The sequence below is a fragment of the Sabethes cyaneus genome, chromosome 2 (genome assembly GCF_943734655.1).
Source record: "Sabethes cyaneus chromosome 2, idSabCyanKW18_F2, whole genome shotgun sequence".
NCBI lineage: Eukaryota > Metazoa > Arthropoda > Insecta > Diptera > Culicidae > Sabethes > Sabethes cyaneus.
Window position 1 is genome coordinate 139,016,675 of NC_071354.1, and position 12,551 is coordinate 139,029,225.

At 38.5% G+C, this 12,551-nt stretch overlaps 2 protein-coding genes across 2 annotated transcripts; one reads left to right on the forward strand and one right to left on the reverse strand.

Annotated features, from left to right (window-relative positions):
- Positions 1-768: 768 nt before the first annotated feature.
- LOC128734943 (BTB/POZ domain-containing adapter for CUL3-mediated RhoA degradation protein 3) lies at positions 769-2,443 on the reverse strand. Its single transcript, XM_053829359.1, has 2 exons — positions 2,139-2,443; positions 769-1,717 (listed from the first exon to the last, which is right to left on the reverse strand). The coding sequence occupies exons 1-2, from the start codon at positions 2,302-2,304 to the stop codon at positions 993-995; spliced, it is 891 nt and encodes a 296-aa protein (XP_053685334.1). The 5' UTR covers positions 2,305-2,443; the 3' UTR covers positions 769-992.
- A 4,504-nt stretch (positions 2,444-6,947) lies between these two features.
- LOC128734944 (intraflagellar transport protein 20 homolog) lies at positions 6,948-9,007 on the forward strand. The gene is made up of 3 exons (XM_053829360.1): positions 6,948-7,071; positions 8,669-8,823; positions 8,891-9,007. The coding sequence occupies exons 1-3, from the start codon at positions 6,948-6,950 to the stop codon at positions 9,005-9,007; spliced, it is 396 nt and encodes a 131-aa protein (XP_053685335.1).
- Positions 9,008-12,551: the final 3,544 nt, after the last annotated feature.

Genomic DNA, 12,551 nt, shown 5'->3' on the forward strand with positions numbered 1-12,551 from the left:
AATTTTCAAAGCATTTGGCTAGCTAGTGACTTCGGCAACCGATTCATGCAAAGCGGATGTGTCAAAATGCTTTAGTATCGCCGTAAACAGCGGAAGAGAGGGGACACGAAGAGAATCTCTGATTTGCAGATACGTCGAAATGAAAAAGTACCTGAGAATTGCGATACATCGTTTGCAACAGTTTAATGCTTAAAATTTTAATGTAAAATACATTAAAGAAAAACAGACAGAAGAAATATACATAATTCATTTTGATGGCAATATGTAGGTACTCACCTACTAACACGAAAAAACTGCCAATAGGCCGTATGAATAAAAGAGTTAGAGGAAATGCTCCCATACGATTTAAACGGGAAAAGCAAAGCAAACTGTTTTATTCATACGGCCTAATATCATAATTTTTTTTCACTTTGACTTGACATTTTGTGGTGTTATAAGTGTCATTCTGTGCACGTCTAACACCATCTCCTCTTGACAACTTTAGTCATCAGATTAGTTGTCTCGTCAGCTGAAGGAACCTTTAGCTAAATCATCAATAATGTAATGTTTTTAACTGCAATCGTTTGATAAATAGAAAAGTTTACTGCTTATTCTTCGTATCTCTTCAGAACTGAGAAACATTCTTAACATAAAATAAGAGAAAACAAAGCAAAACATTTGTTGTTATGCGTGGTATGTAATGTAATGCTTGCTTACATCCACCTAACATTGTCATTCAATTAAAAGCTCTTCTTTCCAATTACATACAAAGGTGATCAATTTGCTTTATTAATGAAAATGTATTGCTGAAATTGTTAAAACATTCATACAGAGAGAGAATAATCTTTAAAAGCCAACTATTGGAAAATGAATTTCTAAATCTTAAAATATTGATTAGAAGTTATTGACTGTTATGTTAAACTTGCATTACGATATTGTGCGTAGCTGCTCGTTGACAGTTTTCAATATTTCTTTGGCAACAACTTCTTCCTCAGCACAAGTTGATGTGTAAATCATGTAGGATTATTCTGCTTATTCGACCGTAGTCTAGCCAGTCCGGTTCGTTCTTCCTCTTCGTCGCTAGTATAAGAAGAAATTCCACCAACTGCACCCCGTAGCGACGTTGCTTGCATTAATTCCTGATCTGGAGCATTTTTATTCTCGTATAACAAAATGTTGAGAGTTTCCTCAAATATTCGTGCCTCAGGAAATTCTACTTTCGTATGTTTTTTATCAGTGGCATATACTATAGAAGTACAGCACACTTCAGCTACTTTCTTCCCATTACCGTAAAATGACCAGCAGCAAATCTCACTAGAACCAATAACATCTTTGATAAAGAAAACTCGGCCGCTAAAGCGTAACGAAAGCTTATCAAACAGCTCAATATTTTTCAATAAATTATCGTCCGAGGTATTTGTGTAACTGTACTTATTATTGTGGCGATTTATCAAAAGTTTCACCACTGGTTTTGTAGCGGTTGTTATCAGATACTGTTCTTCTTTCTGAGACGTTATCAACGGAACTCTGCATATCGGTTCTGATTCACGCGATTCTCGTTCCTTTTTAGCAAGAATTTTCTCACATGCTTCAACCAGTTCCTCGATGCAATAATACTTGGATTCGGCCAGCAGTTCAGCTATGCCTTTAGTTGTATCGGGAAGTGCTACACTACCATCTCGCAGAAAGTTCAAAATTGTTTCGAAGTGGCTGCCACAACGATCTATTAAGATCCAACCTGAAACAAATTTTTGTAACAGTAAGTTTGGAGTATTTTAATATCAGTTTTGTTACATTTTATGGGGGAAGTGCAATAGTACCTATTAAGCCCTGTTTGTACTGTATGAAAATAGCAGCCAGCGATATTATGAATCAGAGGCTTAGCTCTTTAGTGTTGAAAAATGATTAGTTTTACTAATAAAGTAAACGCGAAGATTAGCATAAATATTTTTTCTCTAGAATATCATGAATTACGTCATTTTTACTTTCTGTATTAGAGCGTTTTTTTGTAAATTTATGTTATTTTAAAATTTTACCATAGCAGTTCAGTTGTAGAACAAGACAAAACAAGTAGATCACTATGGATTGCAAGGTAAGAAGAAAGTGAAGCTTTCATGGACGAATGAGATGATTAGGTGGTATTAATTAAAGCAGCTTACCTTCGGAATCGGTAAGCACTTCCATCCGGCCACTAAACATGGCTCGAAGCATAGTATCCTGCTTGCACAAAGTTCCGATCGTGGTGTAATGTAGCGATCCGCCCACATTTAGCTTTACATATTGCGATGGATTGCCCTTGATGAGGGTTTTCTGATCACCCGACATCCTGGCCGATTCTCCTTGAGTCGCAATTTTGGCTACAATATGGACTACTTGCTAATTCAAAACAATCACTTTCACTAAGAGATAGAATCTTTTTTTTTAGATTTGCTCACAAATCTAAAATAATGCGAGTTTTCTGATATTTCTCGTCCAAAAAACAGCAAAGTTCAATAAAAAATAATTCGAACTGTCAAAATCCAATCCAGAGCTGCCAGATTTGTCCCCTGCGCAGGGTACTGACATCAACATGCTTTTCGTTTCCCATTCTCCCAAGGGGTTACCTGTTAGACTTATAAATAAGTGGGTAGTAATCAGAAATTAATTTAGTAATCTATTACGTCATTATTAAGGCGATTTATGACAATAATTATGGGTTTATTCGAGCAGTACGGTTTGTTGTTATTTATATTTTACTAGCTGACCCGACAAACTTCGTATTGCCACAAATTAACCTGTGTTGTACATAAATCATGAATCTCGGATGATCTTTGTCACAATCTCGAGTTTTGCAAGCCCCCCAGTGGGCGGCGCTTCCGACGGCGGGTCACCGGCAACACTCGCGACCGTCTCGTCCTGAATGATCTAGTGTTACTATAGATAGTTTTTGTGGTCTTTTATTGACTAATGTTTTATGGAAGAGTCTCGAATTTCTCGAGTTCGATTAGTTTTTGAGTTTCGCAAAAATTTCTGTTTTATTTGTATGAGAGTCCATATTCCCCTACCACAGGGGTGAGAGGTCTCTATCGTAAAATAAATTCAAGACTCCAAAATCTCCCACATGCCAAATTTGGTTCCATTTGCTTGATTAGTTCTCAAGTTATAAGGAAATTTGAATTTCATTTGTATGGGAGCTCCCCTCTTAAAAGGGGAAGGGGTCGTAATTCACCATAGAAAACATTTCTGCCATCTAAAACTCCCACATGCCAAATTTGGTTCCATTTGATTGATTAGTTCTCGAGATAAGAGGAAATGTGCATTTCATTTGTATGGAAGCCCACCCTCTTAAAGGGGAGATGGGCCATAATTCGCTTTCTAAAGAAGAGAGGGATCTCAATTCACCATAGAAAAAAATCTTGCGTCCAAAACCACTTACATGTCAAATTTGGTTCCATTTGCTTGATTAGTTCTCGAGTTATGAGGAAATTTGTTTTTCATTTGTATAGGAGCCCCCCCCCCTCTCAAAGTGGGAAAATCCATAGAAAATATACTATAGAAAATATTTTTGCCTCCAGAAGCCTCCACATGCTAAATTTGGTTCTTTTGCTTGATTAGTTCTCGAGTTATGAGGAAATTTGAATTTCATTTGTATAGGAGCCCCCCCTCCTAAAGTGGGTAGGGGTCCCAATTCATCATAGTAAAATTTTTGTCTCCAAAAACACCCACGTGTCAAATTTGGTTCCATTTGCTTGATTAGTTCTCGAGTTATGAGGAAATTCGTATTTCGTTTGTATAGGAGCCCCCCCTCTTAAAGTGGGGAGGGGTTCTAATTCACCATAGAAAATATTCATGCCCTAGAAAACTTTCACATGCCAAATTTTGTTCCATTTGCTTGATTAGTTCTTCAGTTATGAGGAAATTTGTATTTCATGTGTATAGGATCCCCCCTCCTAAAACGGGGAGGGGTCCCAATTTATCATATAAAAAATTTTGGTCTCCAAAAACACCCACATGCCAAATTTGGTTCCATTTGCTTAATTACTTCTCGAGTTATGAGGAAAATGGTGTTTCTTTGGTACAGGAGCCCCCCCTCTTAAAGTGTGGAGGGGTCCTAATTTACTATAGAAAATATTCTTGCCCTCGGAAACTTTCACATGCCAAATTTGGTTCCATTTGCTTCATTAGTTCTCGAGTTATGAGGAAATTTTTATGGAAGCCCCCCCCCCCCTTTTAAAGAGGAGAGGAGTTATAATTCCCCTTATAAAGTGGGGAGGGGTCTCAATTTACCATAGAATAAATTCTTGTCACCGAAAACACCCACATGCCAAATTTTGTTCTATTTGCTTGATTAGTTGTCGAGTTATGCAGAAATTTGTGTCTCATTTGTATGGGAGCCCCCCCTCTTAGTGGGGGGAGGGGTTTCTAACCATCACTAAAACCTTTCCTGGCCCCAAAAAACCTCTACATGCATATTTTCATGCCGATTGGTTCAGTAGTTTTCGATTCTATAAGGAACATACGGACAGACAGACAGACAGAAATCCTTCTTTATAGGTATAGATTTGCGACCTTTTGAAAACTAAAGCCAGAATATATATTTCCGTCTCTCTTTTATTACTACCATGTTGTCGTTACCAGTATGTCAAGATCATAAATAAACAAAAAACATAATGTTTATAATATGTTTGTCATATTATGATAGACGCCACGGAAAATACTTAACCTTTACGTCCCCATCATCAAAAATGGAGGTACTTTCAATTACACTTTTGGCTCTATCTCCACTGATTTTCAATCGATTTTACACTATCCTTTTGTCATATTTTCGAAGAGAATTCCAAATGACCACTTTTGAGTTCCGGTAGAACCGATGCCGGATGTTCCGAAATATCCAGATCGGCTCAAAATACATCCAAATGTCCACTAAAGAGCTTGTGTTGAAATATCCTGTCATTTGATACCCCATTTGCCATATTTTCGAAGAGAATTCCAAATGACCACTTTTGAGTTCCGGTAGAACCGACAACGGATGTTCCGAAGTGTGGTGCGTAAGCCAGCGCTCTACAGGATAGTGTAAAAGTCATTATTAGTGACTACAAATAAAATGGATAACTTTTGCGCAGTCAATTAAGCAGATTTCTAGTTTTATTTCATCTGCTACTTATTACGTCAAAAAAATCCCGCCGCGATCTGGAATACCTCGGGAAAATGGAACTAGCATATTTTTTCATTGAAGGCCAATCTAATGTGGTTCTTTTAAAACTAGTTGCATAAAAATCGATTGAAAATCAGTGGAGATGGAGCCAGAAGTATAACTGAAAGTACCTTCATTTTTTATGTCGGTGACGTAAAGGTTAAATAGCGATTATTGAACTATGAATAAAACGTATACCGTGAACGTACCATATTCTGCGCAGTTAAGACATTTTTATGATTCCTCCGCTATTAGAAGTATTCTAGAGTTAAATTGATAACGTTGATAGCAGCATCATGTAGTGCTACGGTCTATAATATATGGTAAAAAACATGGGAATTAAAAGTCGACCAACAATTGAGTATATCTTTCGTTTTGTAAACTTATCCACGGTGCCTAATTCTGCGCACTCTCTTGCCCATGTTCCTAATTCTGCGCATGTTTGTTCCTAATTCTGCGCACCTAAAAAGTAACAATAAACATTCATACCATGTAGTTTATGTCTTTATACGCTGAAAGCACATCAAAAATCCGACATTAGCCATTACCATGATTAAATCCATGATCTGGCCTTCTTGTGCTGTCCAGGTGGCACAGGAACATTATTATCATTTGGATTGGCTTATTTTAAATATTTTATTGTCGATAACGTGAAGGGCGAGTTCATTCGGGTTTTCTCTATACTGAACATTATACTTTAGACTAATATTAACAATTGTGTTTTCATATAGAAACCACTTTCCCACTCCCTGACAGCTCAATGAAGTTCGACTGTCAAAAAAAATCAGAAGACATGGTTCCATGAATTGGCGTTCGTAGGTTCGGACCCCGAGCCGTAACACAGGATTCCAATCAATGCAAGTTAAAGGTTCTACTTGAATTTCTATGCCTCTGTACCTCAGCCATTTGAGAGAAGTTTCGTATTTTTTCGCAATTTCTTCATAGGATACATTACTGCGCAGAATTTGGAACTTGAATAAAAAATCTGTGCCTAAATCTGCGCATTATTGCATCGCATTTTTCCAACGAAAACAAGGCATGCAATCACTCTTTTTGCCTAAAACATGACTAAAACTAATTATTTTTTCTAATTATGCTGGGTAATTTGATCATTGCAAAGAATTTCGATCATAATTTTGTTAATTTTCTAGAAGGACAGTTTTAGCGTTGGCGCTAACGACGTTGTTTTCTGACATATAAAATACTTTCAGTTTCACTTTAATTTATTTCGCTGTCAAATATGATGGCCCTTTTGTGAATAATGGCGTAATATTCAACAGAGATTTATAAAAAAATAACACAATGGCTATAGTTATGCAGAATGTTGAAAAATACATATATAAAGAAAAATGCGCAGAATTAGGAGCTGCGCAGAATATGGTACGTTCACGGTAGTTCTCAAAAAAATTAACGTACAGGGCGGTTAATAATTAGTACATTTAAGTGTACTTATATTAAAACATAATAGTGTCGCGTTACGAAATGTAACTTGTTATACCTACCTAAGTAACAATCTAAATCAAAAACTATGTACTATATCAGAAAGTATATTTAACAGGCATAATTTAAAACTGATTTAATAACTTAGTCGCAAACATAATTTTTGTCAGCGGGAGCAAAATGTCAATGAAAGTTGGATTCTCGTGGTGTCCCGTTACGCTGGAATGTGTCTATTGCAAACTCTTTCAGGTTGTCTTGACTACACATTGGACAAACATTTTGAACCCTAATCGATAAAAGTACCTGCTACGTATTAATCTTAACTAGCAATGTATTTGAAACAGTTGAGGTTGAAATGAGTGAAGAATTGGGTAATTCCGGTATTTACATAGACGATCTCTATGCTTTACGGGTAATTGATCCAGAAATAGCCAGTGAAACCAACGAATTAAAGGATGAGTGTGAGAAATTTACGGATAGTAAGTTACGTAGATAGTATAGTGACGAAAATATAAACATTGTTGATTGTGCCTGCATGCATATGGTACACTGGTATAGAATGTAAAATATTTTCAACCTTCCGATAGTTTTGTTTTATCAACTTTCTCAAATTTCCATAAATCTCAAATATTCGAATTCGAATAGATGATTAAACGTTTTATAGTTAAGTTTATGCTTTTCATTACAAAGCAGGTATAAAAACGTTTCTTGAGAATTACACTGCGGGACGTTACAGCAAATGCAGGATTTGTCATTTTTCGAACTTTCTCACTAATTATGGAAATATTACCCGAATAACTGATTTGAAAGATTAAATCTTCTTTTACTATATATATTTACGGTAATAAGCGATTAGCATGGAATAAAAAGCAAAATTGATTACATGGAACGCGAAAATTGGTTCAGCAGCAGCAGCATTATTTAGTACCTTGAAGGAACTTATAGCATAGCTTATAGGTAATATGTAGTAGGTAATCGATATTTACGGGCAATTTCACTTTGTATCGACTTCACAAGCTTGATTCATTTTCTTGATTAACCTGGTGCGCATGATGTTTATATTTGTACAGCTTTATGAAAAAAAAAAAAACTTATAGAAATAAATAACTATAATACAATTAAATTACTCAAGTTCACATTTTCTGTTAGTTTCACTGAACACTTCCTAATTCATAAATATCCTTCACTGAACTGCAGAATTTCCATAAATCACAATGCAGAAGTAATCACAATGAATTATCAAACGAAGTAGTTAGCTGTAACTTTATACAAACTTGTTCGACCAAAAACACCAAAAACACGACCATTTAACATAGGTTTACTGTTTTCATTGACTCTTAACATAAGTACATGTAAAAAATAAGAAAATTTAAAAAATAATTTAGGATACTTTCTGTAACTATTCTAAAGAATAATAGAGGTTTTCCGTCAAAAATTTTTTTTTCACTAAATGTTCGGTTTTGACTCTTAGAAATGATACCCATATAAAACTTTCTTTATTAAAGCCTCTAACTACTGTAAAAATGAAAAACTAAAATACGTATATTTCAACCGGTCACTTCTCGGATGTCTTACATGCCTTTTTGTACCAGTGTCCTCTATTTTCACCACTTCGAAACCATTTGTGCCACTCTTTACTCTTGTGGCAAGCAACAAACGAAATGAAAAAGAAGGTAATCATTAGCTTTTCATTCGTTTTATCCTTTTCACTCTACCGCTGATACACATATGTCAAAAACTATTATGCAATGCTGCCAGAAAATCTGAAAATTTTGATAAACAGTGCAGCCGAAACGAATTTTTTAAAACTCAACATTCGTGATTTGGTGAAAAGAAACTCAACATTCTTGCAATTTGCATTGTTTAAAAAATCGTAGTAAATTCTAGAGTCAACGAAAAAAATATATTTTTGCACCATTGTCATTCGTATTGGGAGTACTTTTGAGAAAAAATAAGAAAAGGAGGGGTATGATCTGACGGAAAACCTCTATTCTTTAACTAATAAAAACAAATCCTTTCGGAGAAAAATGATTCATAAAATGGTACGGTAATGGTAAACTTCATATTTTCTTCTAGAGCTAAAAGAATTTCGACACATCATCGATCAATTTGCAAATATTGTTGAACTTTTCTCAACCGAAGTGGATCAGATAAAGATGAGAGCAATTGGAGTTCAAAATCTGCTGAAAACTTTTTCAAAGCAACGAGAATCGGAACAACAAGCTATACAAGTAATAATAATAAATAAATTATTGGTAAAGATGGTAAGATGCAATTCTACATTTTTATTTATTGCAGAGCGAGATAATTGAAAAAATGGTAGAGCTGGATAAACTTAAAATAGAATACCAATACTTACAGCGAGTTGAATCGGAACAACAGGAAATAATTGATAATTACTATCAACATCAATAAAATACTGTATACAGTATACACTACTCTGGATCCACTTGAAAAAATTGCATTTTTGTTAAATCTCAAGCCTTTTTGCGTAGTAAATGCTTTTAGTTCATCACTTGATGAATATAACCAATTTAAGGGGGAACGGGGAATCCTACTCTAGAAGGTCGAAAAATACTGAATTTTCGTAATTTTTTTTCGGATGCTAGGAGTAAAGTTAAGTTTTGGGGTATTCTGGTTATTGGTTAAGTTATATTTGAAAATGTATTTTACATTTCTTGGATGCCAAAATAGTGATTATTATGCTGGTGGCAGCTGAGCGCGTGGATGCTCTCTAGAAAACAATTGCTTGCTGGCGGTACGTGCCGGGAATCAACGGAGTATCGGAGAACGTATTTCAAGGATGATTTTCCAGCTTTAGGTCAATACCTAAATGGTTACGTAACGGTTTTTGGAAATTCGAAAAATTATCAAAATGCCGACAATTTTTCCAGAAGAAAGGTGTTTTGACGTAGGACTACGTCTTTCAGGAAGGTAGCTGGTATAGGTGGTAATTCCAAAAAATCGAAAAATGCGAGTCACGAAAAATGAAAGATTTTGCGCGCTAATGGCTTAGCGGTTTCAACATCGCTTTTAAATATTTTTACGGCAATCGATGGGAAAATCTTGTACGCATCCACACCAATAATTAAACCTATTGATTCCAAAGTACGTACTATTGAAAAATAGAAAATAATGAAGCATTGTCAACTGGAATCCTGGCTTCTTGATTGGTTGGAAGATTCATTACGATGATCTAAACCCATACCAATTTGATATCTGTGCTTGGGAAGTAAGCCAAAACAAGTGACAAAGCATCCTCATCTCAACAAGATTTCTTAACACCGCTATTAAACCTAGACCATTTAGATGTCCTTACTTGGGAAGTACGCCAGTAAGAAAGACAAAGCCCTCTCGGGCCACCAAATTTCTTTCGAACGCAATTAAACCTAGTCCAATTTGATGTCTGTGTTAGGGAAGTGTGCCAGAAAAAATGACTAAAGTCCATTGTTTCAACAGATTGCAAATTCTTTACGGCGAGTCGATTAAACCTAGGCGAATTTGATATCTGTGTTTAAAAAGTGCGCTACAGCTGTAGTTACTTACTTACTTATGTGTCCATGTCCGCCGGTCCGGCAGAACAAAGGGATGAAGTCAGAGATCTCAACTGCTGACGGTTACCCACCATGGCTTTTACCTGTCGCCAGGACAGGTTCTCGTCTACAGCCCGGCTAAGCTCCGTCGCCATGAGCCTCTGAGTCTGCCTCTTCTACGTTGTCCTTGTGGATTCCAGTCGAGTGCTTCTCTGCAAACCTCGTTCGCTCCTTTCCTCAAGGTGTGTCCGATCCACTTCCACCTACGTTCACGAATTTCTGTGGCTATCGGCCGTTCATGACACCGACGATAGAGTTCCTCATTGGATATCCAGTTATCAGGCCACCAGGCACGAATGATGTATCGCAGGCACCGGTTAATGAATACCTGCAGTTTTTGCGTTGTCTCCGCTGAGACGCACAACGTTTCGCAGGCATACAGCAGTACGGATTTCACGTTTGAATTAAAGATTCGGGTTTTCGTACGTAGTGATCTAATTTGAGCGCCAAATGTTTCGCAGACCTGCAAAGGCACCCCTGGCCTTCCTAATCCGTGTGGCTATATCAGTCTTGGTACCACCATCGGGCGTTGTTTGGCTACCAAGATATTGAGTCCCGCTACTGTGAAGTTGGTGGAATTGTCTGTGTTCACTACCATAGACTTAGTTTTCGCTACATTGACTGTAAGACCTGCTGCCTAGGAGCTCTCGGAGAGGTTATCTAACTTGCTCTGCATATCGTTTCGGCGTTGTGCAAGCAAGACAATGTCGTCGGCTAGGTCGAGGTCATTTATTTTAAGACAATCCTCGATTTGGTCTACTGTCAATTGCTCCAACTAATATCTCATCCATGACGATGAGAAACAGAAGTGGTGATAAAATGCAGCCCTGTCTCACGCCAGCAGTAACCCTTATGGGGTCGGACAAGACGCCGTCGTGCAAAACCTTGCACGAGAACGCCTCGTACTGAGCCCCGATAAGATGGACTAGCTTATCTGGAACTCCTCTACGCCTAAGTGCGCCCAGATGTTTTCGTGGTTGAGTCGGTCGAACGCCTTTTCGAAGTCAGCGAACACCAGCAGAAGAGAGTCCTGGAATTCGTTGACCTGCTCCAATATAAGGCGGAGCGTTGTGATATGGTCTACACATGATCGGTCAGCACGGAATCCAGCTAGCTGCCGCCGGAGAGTAGCGTCGATCTTCTCCTGGATCCGGTTGATGATTACCTTACAGAGTACTTTGAGAGTAATACAGAGCAACGTGATGCCACACCAGTTACCGCATTCAGTTTCAGTTAGGTCTCCTTTCTTTGGAACTTTGACCAATATGCCCTGCATCCAGTCCACCGGAAAAGTTGCGGTTTCCCAAATATTGCTGAAAAGCCGATGCATCATCTGGGCTGACAAAGATGGGTCAGCTTTGAGCATTCCGGCTGAAATACGATCTATCCCTGGCGCTCTATTGGATTTCATACTCTTGATGGCTGATACAATTTCATCCAGCGATGACGCCTCCGAGTTCACGCGATTGATTCGACGAACTGTAGGCGCCATACGCTGCTGGTTTTGTTGGTCTCTTACATTTGAAACTCGGAAGAGTTGTTCAAAATGTTCAGTCCATCGCTTAAAGCTGTTCTGTACGGTCAGTCAATAGCTGACCAGCTCTGTCCTTTAGTGGCATCTTTGCATTCATCATGGCACCACTAAGGCGGCGAGAAATATCGTACAACAAACGGATATCACCATTGGCGGCAGCGGTTTCTCCTTGTTCGGCTAAGGAGCTAATCCAGGCTCTCTTGTCCTGCCTACAAGCACGTTTAACAGCCCTCTCCAGTTCGACGTATCGTTGACGGGCAGCTGTCTTAATCGACCTGGTTCGCGCTCGCTCAATGCCGGCTTTCGCCTCTCTCCGCTCGTCGATCTTCCTCCATGTTTCATCCGAAATCCACTCCCTCCGCCCGCTGCGCGCTGTGCCGAGGGCTTCATCACTGGTCGTGATGAAGGCGTTCTTGATGCCGGTCCATTGCTCTTCGACGGTTCCACCAGGCGGCAACTCCGAGGCTCGAGATTCAAGTTGTTCGCCAAAAGCCCTTTTCACAGGATTCTCCAATCGGCGGACGTCGTAGCGGCACCCAACTTTCTCCTCCCGTCGTTGGACACGTGCGACGCGCAGACGCAGAAACCCACGTGACTTTATGTACTGGTCTACGGGGGAAGAGCGATCCACCAATGACCATGTTGTTATTACCACAGAATTCTCTAAACAGCTCCCCGTTTTCGCTCATCTCTCCTAGGCCATGGCCATGACGCGTTCAAGGTCCGCGTTGTTTGAGTCAATCTTCGCGTTGAAGTCGTCCATGTGGATTTGGATGTCCCCCTTCGGGATTTTCTCAACCACGCTGTTCAGCTGGCTGTAAAAACTCTCTTT